This window comes from Herpailurus yagouaroundi, unplaced genomic scaffold, assembly GCF_014898765.1.
Source record: "Herpailurus yagouaroundi ecotype Mexico unplaced genomic scaffold, PumYag 483, whole genome shotgun sequence".
NCBI classification, from domain to species: Eukaryota; Metazoa; Chordata; class Mammalia; order Carnivora; family Felidae; genus Herpailurus; species Herpailurus yagouaroundi.
Genome location: NW_024412700.1, coordinates 3,228,635 through 3,244,952, shown reverse-complemented (window position 1 = coordinate 3,244,952; position 16,318 = coordinate 3,228,635). Strand labels below are relative to the sequence as shown.

At 54.6% G+C, this 16,318-nt stretch overlaps 1 protein-coding gene across 3 annotated transcripts in view; it reads right to left on the bottom strand.

Annotated features, from left to right (window-relative positions):
* DPP6 (dipeptidyl peptidase like 6) overlaps nucleotides 1–16,318 on the bottom strand; it is a 941,878-nt gene that overhangs the window by 23,612 nt on the left and 901,948 nt on the right. For all 3 annotated transcript variants that reach the window (XM_040464519.1, XM_040464518.1, XM_040464517.1), the window contains exon 17: nucleotides 10,504–10,551. In XM_040464519.1, coding sequence (XP_040320453.1) covers nucleotides 10,504–10,551 — 48 coding nt within the window. The remainder of the gene's footprint in view (nucleotides 1–10,503; nucleotides 10,552–16,318) is intronic.

The following is a 16,318-nucleotide window of genomic DNA, read 5'->3' as shown; positions in this document are numbered from 1 at the left end:
AGCCAGTGCACAGCTCTTCTGGAAGCCTCGATCTTCAGGGAACCTGCCATCTTTCCCTCCCTGTGTGCCCACAAGATAAGCCCAGGTGGAGCCAGGTAAGGGACTAGGGGTGTGCAAATGTGGGCCAAGCTGGACGAGGGGAATTAGCAGGCACATGAGTAGACCGTCTTCACCAACAAGAACAAAGGCGGCCCACTGCCACCGAGAGGCAGCAGCATGCGTTTGCTTCCGGGGTGCAGGCGACAGCCTCAGCTGGGGAAGTTTGTTGGTGGCAAGGCCAACTGGACCACCAGAGTTCAAAACGCAAGAGGACCGAACGGAGCCTCTCAGTTTATCACGACACGCTCCTCCGTCCGTGGGCACGCGTTTGAATTCGGTCTTTCCGGCATCACTCAGCAATCTCCGATGCTGATCCTGAAGGAGAAATTTCGTGCTTAGGTTTGCAGAGTCGTTTTGCTGCCCACCGAGCTCAGCTCGCCTGGAGCTAGCGACAACACGGGCTCGCCTCCGGAACAGCCTGTCCGTTCCTGGACCCCGGAGTGCCGGCTTCGAGTGGGAGCGCGCAACGTTCTCATCGAGCACTGACTCTACAGACTGCGTTTGAATAGCTCGCCCTCTGTATTGAAATCCCACCCTTCGCAGAGGCACCAAAGCAACAGACTATTCAATTTAGTTAAATATTAGATTTCTCATTTAATGATTGCCCACACAACTGGTTTTATCGGCAGAGAGCTGGCTGGCCCACAGGGGAGTTGAGTTAAGCCATTTTATTTGTTCCCATAATTGCATTCAAAGAAGGCAGGAGCTCAGCAGAGAAAATAAGAGAAGATTGGCATGTTCCCGGAGGACTCTTCTTTTGACTTGAGGGCCATGGGGACCTCCAGTCTGGAGCATACAAATGGCCACTCCTTAATTAAATGTGAGCCCCCTCTAATATTTGGTGGAATTAGCTATTATCAGATCTGGACACAGTGAGACCGCAGAAGCAAATGCCTGCTCATGGGGCCTGCCTCCCTGCCGGCGCCCCGGCGGGCGGATGGGGCATGGCCCGTGGGCAGTTCGCGGACTCTGTTGGTTCAGGGAAGCGGTGGGGGCATCACCGCTTGGCTGAATTTGGGGAAATGTGACCAGAATCTAACAGAAGCCAACAGGCGACTGACCTGATGACGATGAGAACAGCCCGCTTCCCCCCTGGTATTTCTGTAGGAGGTGGAGCGCAGGAGAGCGCGTGCACGGAGAGTAGGCGTCTGCTTCGTCCTGCTGCGTGGTGTCATCGCCCTGCATGGGTTTCCTGTGCCTCTCACTGCCCAGGCCTGTCCTGGCACACTGCCGACGGCTTCCTCGTGTGCACCTGCCCCTGGTCGGCCGCCCCAGGGCCGTGCGGCTCGGACCAGTGCAGGCTGACGCCACGCCAGCACGGGCGCCCCTGTGCTCCCGGAGATCTCCTTTCTCTGAACGCTGAATGTCCGGTCGTTAGAGTCACTGTCACACAGTCGGGTAACAGTTGCTCCTTTTTGCTCTAGGTTTGTCTTCAGTAGGATTTTAAGGAACTTGAAGGCAGAGTCCCTGTGAATGAACTGATCTTTGGCACAACCACTGGCATCTGGCCAGGCAGGTGAATGGGATTAATCAGGAAGGGCTGTGTGTTGCCTGGGCTGACGGGGCCCCCTCCCCACAATGCACTACACTGCCACGTAGTTCTGGGTGCAGCGGTGGGTGGGGTGGCAGCGACCTAGGAGGGAGAGAGGGAGGACGCCAAGGCAGGGCTGGGAGGCTGGCTGTGTGCCGTTCTCTCTGTCGACCACACGCACGCTCGCTCACCGAACGTGCCGTATTTTGGTCTAAGATGACCCATCTGTAAATCCGATCACTCCATCCCCCACAAAGGCTGCCTGCGTGGAGTCCTGGGGATCCAGAAGACTTTCCGGATACACAGACAACGAGGGTTTGACAGAATGGGTCATTCCAGGCTTGGGGCTCCTGGTCTCTCTGACGTCCGTCTCCCCTCTGACTGGCGGGCCACAGAGGATGTGGTCTGTGGGCGGTTACTCAGGAAAAGATGCAGAGGGGCCAGGGTGGCTCAGTCGGTTAGGCATCTGACTCTTGACTGCGGCTCAGATCACAATCTCACGGTTTGTGAGTTGGAACCCCGTGTCGGGCTTTGTGTTGACAGTGTGGAGCCTGCTTGCGATTCTCTGTCTCCCCTCTTTCTGTCCCCCCCCCCCCCACCGCTTGTGCTGTCTCTCACTCTCAAAAACAGATAAACAAACAAACAAACAAAAAAACAAGGTAAAGAACACGCTGTGGGGTGCTGCCTGCGAACACACACTATGCCCACCTCCACCGCCCCCTGCACTTCCTCCCGCTGGCCAGGGAGCCGGCCGGGAGGGTGCCGCGATTGCCGACAGGGCATCCACACAGCTGAGTGGTACTCCCTCTCCTACTTACGTTACAACCAGCCACGCGTTAACTGTGTTTTGTTGGTCTTTCTATCCCAGTACCTAAGTTGTTTGAATACCCAGGCATCAAATGAGTATACTTTGGTCCCAGGCATAATTACGTTCTTAAGGAAACAGCTTTTAAATAATTCAGAGTCACATCTGTGAACACCCTGCAGGCCCTGCTCGTAGATAAGATTTTCTAAAGGGAAAGAAGTCAAATATTCCCAGGGTGGCTCTGGGGTCATGGGGGAGGAGGAGGAAGGACAAAGAATTCTGAAACAGTAATTTCAAATTTCAGAGCAGGGCTGGAGTGGATGCAACGATCGGCCCAGAGCCAGACCCCTGACCTCGCGGGGCCCGTCTCGCCACCTGCCGTGCGGCCTTCCTGTGGCCCCCACCCTCCGTGCCTGTCACGGTCGAAGAGCACAGGCCTCACGTTAGCTGGCAGTCCTGGCTTCCCACAGTCTGTCCAGAAGCCGCCTTCCGGAGAGCCGGCTGGCCCTCCCGCCACTGCCACAGGCACGCAGACCCCCACATCTCCGTCTCCCTCCACACGGCCGGGTGGAACGGCCTTCCTGACGCACGAGGTGGCTGTGTCGCTCTGCTTGCCCTGTCCAAAGCCAGCATGAGGTTCAAACACCGCTAGGGGCTTGGCGCTGAGCCAGACAGGGCCGGGGGTGGTTTGGGGAACTGTGATCAGGGGATCTGCGATTGTCCGCACATTGCTTAGACTATCGTGACGGCACAGCCGTCTCCAGCTGCTGCGTCCTGGGGTCTGGGAGAGAGCCCCCGTGGTCAGGACTATGTGCTTGGGGTCAGTGAGCCATGGTTCTGGTCCTGGACGAGGCGGTGCCATCCGGTAATTTGCTATAACGAGGCACGTGCAGGATACCATGTGCAAAGCCCTTGGGCGGGCTGGCCATGGGATGAGATGGCCCCCCCGATCACGCTGAAAATGGTGAAGGCCACGACGATGGGGCACTCAGTGGTCAGCACCAGAAGGTGAAGTTTCAGGGCTCAGTCCTTCCAGCCCACAGAATACTTCCCGGCCTGCTCCAGCCCAGAAGCAGCACCTTCTCTTCCTCCGGGGGGGAAAGGGGGCCAGCATGGGTCTCCCGGCCGGCTCACCGTGGGCACCAGATGCAGAACACTAGATCTGCAGAAGCCCCTCAGGCCGCGTTGACAGCAAGGCCAATGGATGGTGGGCCAGAGGCAAAGGCCAGGCTGGAAAGAGGACCCACCGCTTTCTAGCCGTACGTGCATGTGTGCGCATGTGTTTCCTTGATTTTCTTAACTGGAAAATGGGGGTGATGGCAGACTGTCACGTGAGGACAGAACGGGCCCATAGCAAGTGATTCCTAAGGGCTGGCCTCGTCACGTGGACGCCACGGTTACTCTCTGGGCCCCTGGCCAGGTCAAGTTTCCAGAACATATTCCCGGCGCAGCATCACTCATAACGAGCCCACGTGGGGTGGGGCTTGGCAGCATCGAGGATGCGGGACCGCAGGCTGGGTTTGCGACTACAGATGAGAGGCGCCTGCCCACCCTTCACCTTGTGCCGCGCCTGGAAGGAAAGAACTCAGCTCACCTGGAGCGCACCTGCACGTGAGGGCGGTCGGCTAGTCCCGGCCCAGCAGGGGTCACACTCGTGGACCCGCAGCTTCGACCACCGCCCACTCCAGGCAGGGGCCCGGCCCCCCACACGGACTCCTCAACGGAGAGGGACCCACCCAGTGTCGCAAACACCGAGAGCGCTTTGTTCTGTGCCGGCGACGCGGCTGGGGACGAGATGGGGCGAGAAGCTCTGTCAGAGGACGCATCGAAAGTTACACACACAGAAAAGAGCCTCTCACACAGCCCGCCGACAAAACCCGAGGCTGGGACCCCAAGCGCGGGGTCCGATATGCTACCACACCTGCAGCTGCTGGTTCTCTCTGTCCAGGAGGACCCAGGCCCGTCTGCGGTGCCACCCTCTGTGACGGAGCAGGAGGAGCTGGGGGTTCCAGGCAGGGGGTCTCCTGCTCTGCTACTTACTTTCAAGTCACGTCATCTGCTTGGGCCCCACGCTGGCGGCTGGCACCCAACAGGCTTGCCATCCATGTTCTCACGGAGTGAGCCGTGAAATTGGAACATTTTCCCGTTTTACCTCATCTTTAAGAACGCGGAGCAGACTAGACGGTTCACTGTGACTTGCTGGTGTTTTTACTCTCCCTTTCCTTTCTTCCTTCTTTTCTCTCTTTTTAAACCCACTTCCCACCGTCTCCTTGAAGAATTCAGATAATTTGCTCTTCAACAGTCGGAATTCCAGAAGACATAGCGCATCAGCTGTTGGGATTCCCGCGATCCGAGCCTCAGTTTTGTCATCTGTGAAATGGAGCCGGCCGCCCTTCTCACGGTTATTGATGAGAAGCAGGGGAAAGGGCCTCATCATGCGCTACGCGACGGTCCTGTGACCGTCACCGCCCTTGGGCATCACGTGTCACATCAGACCACCGAGGCCGTGGGGCCTGGCTTCTGCCGAGGACACGGGGGACTCTCAGACCAAGGGAGCCCCGAGGGATGAGCCCTGGGGCTGCTGAGTGGGTGGGACCAACACGCTGTCTACATGGGGCACGAGGAACACTCCTTCCGGAGCTCTGTGGCCCGCAGCTGTCGGGGTCTCCGACCTCCAGCCTTGGAAGTGAAGAAGTTCGATTAGTTGCTGCCTATCATCCTTTTTAACTCCCAGATCTGGGATTTCCAGAACGAAACAGCTTTCCTTTCTTCTCCGTGATGAGCCCCATATGCACGGCCGCCCGACGCCCAGCGAGTCAAACAAACCAACACTCGGCCCTCGTCCTGCCTACAGCTCCAAACGGAGCCCGCTTCTTATCCGGGAATTCCTACAGCAGAGTTGGGAAAATGAGAACAATTTTTTTTTTCTTTTAAAGAAAATCACAAAAACAACCGAAATCTCAAATCCCTGCCAAATTTGAAAAGTCCACAAATCTCTACCCTTCATCGAGGTCTCTCAGACCTTGACTCTGGGTCTGACAAAGACCCCAAGATTCGCATCCCTGCTCACGCCAGGCACTGGCCGACATGTGCCTCTCTGTTTAGGTCTGTTACTACGTCTTCTGTCTTCTGTGCCCTCAGAAGATTCCAGGCTCACGCGGGTAGGAGCGGGTCCCTGGCCCCACGCCCCCATAGCCACCCATCTGTCCCTGGAGCTTCCCCTGCTGGCTCTGTGCTCTCCTCCTGTGTTCCTGCGTCCCCAGGCGGTGCTCACGGCCACAGTCAGAGAGCCCTCCCTGGTGTGTGTGGGGTCAGCCCCCTCATAGGGACCCCTCCAGCACGAGCACCTCTGTCGCGGTCTGGGGCCTCTGGAGAGCACTCCATGGGCTGGCTCAGGGAAGTATCTGACAAGCTTGTGCAGGCAGAGTGATCTACACAAAACTGGCCAATATTTCTGCACTCAGTCACTTCTCTCAAAGACTGGCAAAGGTCGCCAGGGGCATCCTAGACCCATGCTCCTTCGTCCTGTGACGGTGACAGGAGGCACCGCGGGCCCCTCTCCCTCCTTCCTGGGCTTCCCTTGCACCTTGGCGGGCCCACGTGAGGGGGTTCTGGCCGCTGGAAGTGCCGCGTACCGCTGCTGGGCTGTGCGAGGTCCGATGTCCTGACCCACAGCATCTTCCCTTTCTCTTTCTTCCCGTCCACGTGGCCGGAAGCTGGGGTGATGATGACGGGCCGCAGTCTGGAAGGAACTTGCAAGCCCAGGTTCCTCCCAGAAGAGCGACAAGGGTCACACCATCTGAACTTTGTGTGAGCGAAATACAAACCTTTGTTTTGCTGTGTCGTGTGCTGGACCGTGTCCCCCAAGATGCCGAAGTCCTAACCCCCCCATATCTTATTTGGGATGAGGGTTTTTGCAGAGGAAACAAGTTTAGTTGAGGCCATCGGGGGCCCTGATCCAATACGACTGGTGTCCTTAGGAAAAGGGGGACGTTTGGACACAGGGACGCACACAGGGAGGCCGTGTGAGGAGGCAGACTGGCTCTCACACAAGCCAAGAAACACCCATAATTGCCAGAAGCCACCAGAATCCGGGCAGAGACCTGGACCAGACTCTCCCTTACAGCCTCCGAACAAAGCCGCCTGCTGACACCTCGCTCTTGAACTCGCAGCCTCCAGAGCCGGGACAGAATCCAGCGCCCCATGTGCGCCACGCTGGGACGGGAGCCCCGGGAGACTCCCACGGGAAGATTTGGGTGGTGGCACTCCCAGCAGCTGTTAGCGCTCGGCCATGAAACCCCGACTTCCTCTGAGGTGCAAGGAGCCGGGACAAAAGCCATCTCTGTGCGTTCTCCACAGCCAGTGGGACGCGGGACTAAGCTGTGACCGGCAACAGGAACGCGGGCGTGCGGGTGGCCCTTGCAGGAAGCCAGCCTGCAGGGACGGTCGTGCTTTGCCCTCTCTCCACCTTCCGGCCACTTTGCATCACGAAGCCGCTCGAGGGTGGAAGTGACGAGCCGGACCAGCGGTGGGGCAGGCAGGAGGGCATGATGACTGTGGAGCTGGCGTGGCAGACGGGGATGCACACAGACAGCAACGTGTTCCGTCCCGTTGAAGCGACTGCTGTGTTAGGGTTCCGTGACACCGCCAGACCCTAGCTGACACGCGAGGTTCTTCTACTTTAAAAGAAGCCTTTGGGGCGCCCGGGTGGCTCAGTCGGTTGAGCGTCCGACTTTGGCTCAGGTCAAGATCTCTCAGTCTGTGGGTTCGAGCCCCGTGTTGGGCTCTGTGCTGACAGCTTGGAGCCTGGAGCCTGCTTCCGATTCTGTCTCCCCTCTCTTGCTCTATACCCCTCCCCCACTGATGCTCTGTCTCTGTCTCTCAAAAATGAATAAACATTAAAAAAAAAACAAACCTTAAAAGAAGCCTTTGTGCAGGTCTGATGTCCTGACCCACAGGGATGAATATGATGGACAGCCTTGTGGGCACCGTGTGGGGGGCAGTGGGCATCCGGGAGGCCTCTCCGTCTCCCCTCAGACCACCGTGTCTGCACATAAATCAGACCCTGATGAACCGCTCTGCTCCTCTTGGGCAGTGGGCGCCTCCAGCCACTCAACCACGGAGTCGTTCTTTGTCCAGCCTGGCGGCTTATGCCCACGTTCTGGAAAACTCTGAGCTACAGCGAGAACTGCAGACGCAGCAACGGGCATCTCGCCAGAGTGCGAACTGGGCTGCAGGCAACGTTGTGAAGTACGTGTGGCCGGAAGGAACTGCACGCGTCGTCGTGCCCTATAAAGGCCGTCGGTTCCCCATCAACCGGCACTTCGCGCAGAGAGAGCACAACGGTGGCACCTTCAGGTTCATTGCCCGATGGCACGCGGAGAAGACCGGAGCACCCACGTCAACGCCAAACGCGCGCTGCGGACACAGTCCTTCTAGCGCCTGTTCTCTTTCGTTGGGCCATCAGCCGCGGCTGTGGCACTCGAACCCAAGCAGTGAGATGCTTCCCTGAAGTTAGGGGGCTCGGCCATCTCCAGTGTCTCGCGGCTGACGGCACAGCTGAGCAACCACACGGGCGGGGAGTCGTGCGGTCTCCCGGCAGAATCAGGGAACCGTCCCAGCCTGGGGGTGCTCCTGGACCGCGTGTGCTGCAGGGCACGTGGTGAATTCTCGCCCCAACCCTCTCTCAAAGCGCTTTACCCGCACGCACATCGCCAGATTTTATAAATGGCAGACGCGAACCGTTTTATCAGTGTTGTTAAGCACCTGAGATGTAAATCTGCTTCCTTTTCCTCCCCACGTGGGCCCGAGGGAAACCGGGAACCCACGCACTGGTTGGCATCGGACCCGACGCACGCGTGGCCCGCCCAGCCCTCAGCAGCTGTGGAGGCGAGACCACGTCCAGGCCTGGCCGTGGCTGCAGGCTCAAGGCCTCCCCCAAAGCAGGCACTGCATCACCCCTGACGAGGAGTGGCGTCTTCCAACCAGCCAAGTAAGAGTGTTTAAGTGAATGGCTTTCTTAAGGGCTACACGTAATTTTCTTCAAAAGAAAAACAAAAAAGCAAGCCTAGACATGGTTTTGTGTTTTTACTAGACCACAGATTAAAAAAAAAAAAAAGGCAGGGGCGCCTGGGTGGCTCAGTCGGTTGAGTGTCCAACTTCGGCTTGGGTCATGATCTCACAATCTGTGAGTTCCAGCCCCGCATCGGGCTCTGTGCTGATGGCTCAGAGCCTGGAGCCTGCTTTGGATTCTGTGCCTCCCTCTCTCTCTGCCCTCCCCCACTCATGCTCTGTTTTTCTCAAAAAACAAACATTAAAAAAAAAAAAATAGGGCATAGTTCCACGTGCTCTGTAACCAGCCATCCCCCAGGAGTGACGGCCTCCGTGACCCGGCGTGGCCTTGAGAGTGAGACACCAACACTGGGGCGGAGCCACTGGCCACGCACCTCATTCAGTTTTCATCAGACTGTAGATTTTTAAGAAGGGAAAAACTTCATGAAATATCGGGAAATTATCTATGTCCTCTTGTATTAATGGAATAATCAATGTTTTCGTCAGAAAAAAAGGATGCCCCAGCAGAGGCTTTGTGAAATACTTCCATCTTTTCTGGTGAAATCCGTAGCTAAGGAGATTCTGGCATGAACACTCGAGGGCTGTCACGCGGGCCGTGTCTGTCGATCCCACAGACACCTGTCTTGGGGTGGGGGTCCTGGCCCGACCCGCTGGGCAGGCTCCCCAGGACTCTCCAAGCCCTTGTGCCGGGAAGAGCGGGCAGCCTGGGGGCGGGCAGGGGAGGCGGGTGCAGCCCAGGGAATCCTGTGTCAAACCGTGTCCCTACTGGACGTGTGGCCAGACCCCCAAACCTCACAGGCTCCTAGAAACATTCCCCAGTCGTGCTGGAGATGAGGCCTGGGGCCGGGCACGCTTCGCCCTGAACCCCCGCCCCCCCCCCCCCCCCCCAGGACACAGGGAGGCCAACACAGCCCCCTCCCTCCCTTCTCCCCTTTGAGGGCCACACAAGTGTTTTGAGTGGGTTTTGTAACCATCTGATGTCCCTCTTTTTGTCTTTTTTTTTTTTTTTTTACATTTAAGTGATTTTAAAAATCTATTTCTGATTTTTTTTTAAATTTTGCATTTCTAGTCATTATTTGATGAGCTTTGTGGAATACTGTCATTATTTGGGAATACTCTCTAAATGCTGTCTCTTGAAATAAATCTGTTTTACCCACTTTTGAACACTTTGACCACTTTTTAACCAGTGTCTAAACAGACGGCGGGAGACCCCCTCTTCCGTGCTTTCCCCCTCGCCAGCGCCGTTCGAAGCCCTACCACCGAGACAGGAGTCAGAGTCACTGATGGCCTGCTGCCGTGACACTCGAGGGACGTGCAGGGTCACCCCGCCATCGGGGCCTCAGGTCTGACTTGCTGTTCGAGGGCGGGGTACAGAGCGGAGGCGGGTGGTGCCCCGGTAGGAAGGAGGGAGGAGTTGGGAGGAAGGAGGCAGTAGGGTTCCTTGGGGACAGGAAGGTCAAGAAGTAAGGCCAAGAAGGGGACAGACCTCTGCATGTGCGTGTCAACCTGCACGGGGTCCCCTCAAGCAAAAATGTGCTGGGAGGTCCTCAAGAGGCTCCGGAAAGTTTCGTCCCTGCAGCGGCATGCACATGAAGGCCCTCCGTGCTGTGAGGGTGTCCCCCGGCCACAAGGGCAGGTGAGTCTCAAAGCACCCATGGAGCCTTGGCCCCCAGTGGGAGGTTCTAAGAGGAGGGGAGGGTCGGGAGGGCCAGACTGAGGAGCTGGGGGCCGTGGGCCCTGTTCAGCGCCCCACGCGGGGCCCTGCATGGTCGCGGTGGCCTCCGGGCCTCAGCACTTGTGGGGCGGGGGCACCTTCTGTCTGGGTGACTCTGACATTTGATCGATACTGCCAGCCGTGGGGGTCACTCTGAACTGCGAGGACATCCCCATCTCTGGGTCTCCAGACAGGACTCCGTGGGCTGGACTCTCTCACAAGGCTCAGCTTCCTCTCTGCCACGGCACGGGAAGGTTCCAGAAAAGAGCAAAAGGCACTTACTTTTCTTATCCGTTGTGTTGTGCACTGTCACCGTGGGGACTCCAGGACCTGGGCAGGTAGGGAGGGGGAGCCAGACAAGAAACAGAAAGAAGGTTGTTAGTGTAGACGAAGCAGGAGAGAACCCCGGCCTTCCTTACAGCTTGCACACGTGCGGGCCCGGACCGGCCCTTGTACTGCAGGCTGTCTGTCTTCCTCCGGGCCCTCGTTCATCACAAGGGGCCCGATGAAAACTCCCTATGTTCCCGCTGCAGAAACGCATTCACATCATTTTACAGAGCCTGACTTGGTTCACCCCCTCCCCGCTCCACGGTCCTTGCACCGACACAAATCACACGCCATGCGCGGAGTTTGAGTGAACGGCTCAAGCAGCCAATCCTGGACGGCTTCCTGCGAGAGAAGCCATCCCCTCCGCTGGTCTCTTGGAACACCCGGTAGACACTCGCGACCACAGCAGGGCTATGTTGTAGACTTTCGCCCGTGCGTCCGTCTCCCCCGGAACCGTGCTTGGGGCTTCCCAGCTCCAGGCTGCCAGGAAGCCCGGGGCCCCGCGGTGTGAGGGAAGGCACAGACTTCCTTGGCTTCGGTCCATGGTCAACAGCCTTATTCTCGTGAGCAAGAAGAGAGTCCAGAAAGCACAAGGGGCTTCCCAAATTATTTTTATATCGTTTTGAAAGTAGACTATGAGGTGGGCCACCTTTCTGATCTCCTCTCTGCCCGCTCTGCGAATCCACTGGACTTCTGCAGATTCTGAAGGACGCGTATCATTCTCTCTGCCCCCAGACGCTGGCATGGCTTTTTTCTTCGTTGAAGTCTCTGCTCAAATGCCTTCTCCAGCCACCCAATGGGAAAGAGCACCTCTCATGACCATGCCACCAGCCCCTACCTGCCCCTGTTTTCTTCCCCTTTAGAGAGGTCACTGTCACATTCTGTAAAGTTGGGTCCTTATAACAGAAATTTTCAGAATTTGCTCACTGTCCGCGTGTTCAACTGCACCACGGTGTAAGCTCTGGAATTTATAGGGACAAAATGGGATGCCGTCTTCCTGCCGTTATTTCTAGCACCTGGATGGTACTCGGGATATAGTGGGTACTTGACTACATGTTCACGGAGTGAGTGCTGAGTGGTGATCGCAGAGCGTCCAGGAAGGAGCCCTGTGATCCTGGGGGACTGGGGACAATGAAGGCAGGTGGGAAGCGGGTGGGCAGAGAAGGGGCCATCACAGGGACATGGTCGTCGGGTTGTTTCCTGCTCTCTGCTTCAGGCTGGGGACTCTGGGACTCTATGAGCTCACAGAGATGGGCCACATCTGAGCCGGAGGCGAACATGGACTGTCTGGGGAGAGGGATGGCTGGAGTTCAGCTTCCTTGGGGTCATCGTACCTTCTGCGTGCTTCTCTGGGGCCACCGACCAGTGGCTCAATTGAGAGCCACAAAACCTGGCACAGATTCCACCGTAGTCAGGCTTAAAGACCCCACTGCAGTGGCTAAAGAGCGGTCCCAGTCCAGGGCCCAAAGAGGATGTGCCAGGAAAACAAAGGGGCTTCAGACCCCAGACCCTGGCTGAGCTGAGACACAGCCTGTGGGTCGCACCAGCCACGGAACTCAGAGCCTGTCCACTGCCCAGGGACTGGACCCAGACACTGTCTAATGCACATCCAAAGTCCGGGAGGCCCTGGGACCTTATTCCCTCTCCCCCCTATGCCCCCTCCACCATTGACCCACAGATAGGATATTCAATCACATGGGCATTTCAGATAAACACTACAGTATATAAATATATATTTGTATAAATATGTCCCACGCAGTATTTGGGACTTACCACTAAAAAAAAATTACTTGCTGTTTGCCTGAAATTAAAGGGAACTGCATGTCCTGTATTTTTGTTTGCTCAATCCGACACCATCTCCCCAGGGGCGCAGGCAGCAGTGATCTGAGAGTCTAGGTGTTTAAATCTAAAGAGACAGCCCTCACCGAAAGGGGTTTAAACACTGGCTGTGGGTTTAAATTATTGAATCAAACTAAGTTTCCCGGCTCAAAGATCCATTTTCCCCCATGGGGAGCTCATGTGGAAGAACAGATCAGTTATTGAGAAATAAAGACACTACATCTATTTCCTCTGCACGTTTCAGGGGGAGTAAATTCACATACAGAGCGTATCCTATCCTGCATTTTGATTAATAATGTAAACAACTATTATTTATTTAGTGCCTACTATGTAGAGGCACTCTGCAAGATGTTTGACATGAGTAATTCATAACGCTCACAGTAGCCCTCCAAAGTCGATCTTACAGATGAGAAAACGCAGGTTCTGAGAGTCTGAAGCCTTCCATCCAACCCACACAGTAAGAAACTCATCCCTCCTCAGTTTTTAATTCATTAACTTGATATATGTTGCTAAAAAAATGCAAACACTGAAGAACAGAATAAAGTGACAAGTGAAATACCCTTCTGACTCCCACTTCCCAGAGGTGACCTAAATGTCTCCAAAATGTCTTAAGATGATTCTCTGTGTATATGTGGTCATATTTGCACACACACAGATATTTTAAACAGGTTCAAGTAACATAAAAACACCTGCATAGAAACCAGCAGCTTTTCTCAAATCTTAAGGCCGAACCCTATTGCCTCAGTGTTTTGTTTTTGTCTTTGTTTTTAAATAAAACATGGGCTTGAGGGCACCTGTCCACCCTTCCCTGATCTCAGCCTGCTCCCTTCCCAGAGGTAACTGTTACCTTGAGGTGACTTATCGTCCTCCTGCACCACTTAAAAGATACTTTCGCGGGGCGCCTGGGGGGCTCAGTCGGTTACACGTCAGACTTCGGCTCAGGTCACGGTGTCACAGTTTGTGGGTTCGAGCCCCACATTGGGCTCTGTGCTGACAGCTCGGAGCCTGGAGTCTGCTTCGGATTCTGTGTCTCCCTCTCTCTCTGCTCCTCCCCTGCTAGCATTCTGTCTCTCTCTCTCTCTCAAAGTAACAAATAAGCATTAAAAGAATTAAAAGACATTTTTGTCACATGGTCTGTGTCCACAATGTCATGTTTGTCACATACATCGTAGCCCAGCATCTGGAGATGGGGCCAAACGGGCAGCACGCGAGTGAGCAATTGTTTGGAGTCGGCACTGCCGTGAGAGGTGACGATGCTCGGTGCCGTGCGGCCTACATCTCCACGGCGGAGCGTCTTGCAAGCACCGTTGCACACACCCCTGCACACACCCGTGAGGAGGCGCGTAGGAGGTCCTTCTCAACAGCGCCTGTGCCTGAGCAACAGTGGCCCAGCTAACCCCTAGCGGGAGACGGGGCGGCTTAAATCAGCGCATTCACATGGAGAAGGTTGGAGAGCGCATGAAATGAATGAGTCAATCCACACCTGCTGACGTGGACGAACATGAAAAACGTAAACTTGCCTGAGAACATGAAGTTGCTGAATGGTAAATACCGTGGTAAATACTGCAATGTACAATTATGTAAGTAATTTTGAAAAGCTGTAACAGATGTATAGTATTCCATTGTATGGATATATATACATGTATATATAATTTATATATATAAGTGATGTATATAAATTGTATATATAATTTATATTATATATTATAAATTTATATATAATATATATTATATACATTATAATTAACAATGTATACATACTACAATTTATTTGGTGCCTTCCCTGCTGACGGAAATTTAGGCTGTTTCCTTTTGTTCTTCGTTACCATAAGCGGCGCTGCAGAAAACTCTCTCGCTCGTATCTTTGCGCGTGGACGAGACCGTCAGTTAAGCTAGCTACCGGCACTGCGACTGCTGTGTTGAAAGGTTTTATGGTCAGCTTTCACTAAACCAGCTTCAGGGTCCAAACACAGAGCCCCTACCTTCAGTGCTTAAAAAAATGAAAGCTTATTTCTTGCTAATGTCACGTCCTGGTAAACACGCGGCTACACTGGGTTCTCCGTGTGGTGTCCTGGTTCTGGGACCCAGGCTGAAGCTCCCAGCCCTCGTCGGGAACGAACTGGGTCACAGCAGGAGGAGGTGAGCAAGGGGGACACACGGGGGCTCCTAAAGCGTCCGGGCCCTGCTGTCATACTCACCGGCTCTCATGCCTTTGGCCAACAGAGGGGAAGGGACCTCTCTCGAGGGGGGCTGGGGTCACGTGGTGATGGGGAGGGTCCCGGGGGGTTATGCGTGAGACGTGGGGCAGCCGTCTACCGCCTCAGGCAGAGGCATCTGAGTCCTAGTCGATATAGACTCACGCTCTCTAACTTACAGTTCATGGCGGGGGGGGGGGGGAGGTCTGCATTACGACAATGGCTCCAGTGGGCAGACACAGTACTTGGCATTGGTTTAATGCACAATTCTCAGATTTTGAGTGAAGTGGGCCATCTTCTCGCCTTTCTTTGACATTTGCGTTGTGTGTGTGTGTGTGTGTGACTGCAAACTGCCCTTTCCTGCCCTTCGCCCACCACAACCGTGCTGGGGCCTGTCCCTGTGCTGTTTAGGGATTTATCTCTTTACTGCTGCTGCAGAAGCTTCTCCTGGGTTCTCCCTCATCTGTCACTCAAAAAGGGTCCCTGGTACCAAGGGTAGCAATTGCTGTGCCGAATTGAAATGAAAAAAAAAAAAAAATGTAACTGCTCCTACCAGGTTCCCACCACACCCCCAGAGAACAGAAGACAGACAGACAGACACACACAATCTGAAATCCTCATGCTGGAAATCTGGGTCCCCGGTGCCTATTCAGAATCCGGGACTCAGCGCTGTATACAAAATGCTTGCCGAATGGATTAATGGCTAACGAACAAAGACCTTTTCAGCACATACTTGGCCATGACATATCAGGGCAGCACACGGAAATCAGGCTAAGGAAGGATCTCTTAACCCCATCCCATGTCTCTGTGTTTTAGAATCCAGCTTTTTGGCTCTCTGTGGGTGCGTGGTCACCCCTCAGCCCCCACCTACCTTTTCTCTAAGTGCCAAGCATAACTGCCTCCGTCTATAAGGGTTGAAAGGCGTTCTTTTCCTTGAGAGCCACACCACAACTGTGCTGTATTCACCACTGTTTTAATATACAAGATTCTTTAGAATAGCCAAACAGAAACAAAACACACAAGAAATACGTTTAAAGAGGACACAAAACAAAAGTTAAAAAGCAGCCCCTGTGTATAATTTAAACCTACTGATTCTAACCTTCCAGATCCTGTCCGAAGGTCAGACCCTCCTCTGGGGAGAAAATGCCCTAGGTGGGTTTTAAGATTACCCAAACGGGTTTGAGATTTCTATGGTGGTCAGGCTCCTCAAAATTGGCAGGTAATTTAGAAACCCACCTTGGGGCACCTGGGTGGCTCAGTCGGTGAGCATCCAACTTCAGCTCAGGTCATGATCTCATGGTTGGGGAGTTCGAGCCCCGCATCGGGCTCTGAGCTGACGGCTCAGAGCCTGGAGCCTGCTTCGGACTCTGTGTCTCCCTCTCTCTCTGCCCCACCCCCACTCGTGCTCTGTCTCTGTCTCTCAAAAATAAATAAATGTTAAAAATAAATTAAAAAAAAAAAAAAGAGAAACACCTCAACCACAAACAATTTTCTCATAAGAAATAACGAAAAAGCAGGGGATTCTCAATTTGGAATAAGATGCTTAGACTTTGTGATACTTTTATCAGACCTGGGCTAGCGTTCACCTACAACTTCTCTCAGAAGAGAAAGGACACACCCAATACACTAACAGCATACGCAGGATTTGGGGAGAGCTTATCACAAAAAGGGAGATCCCTACACCCACTGTAAACAAGAACACGTTTACTAACGAGTCTTAGGAGGGACTCACTGAA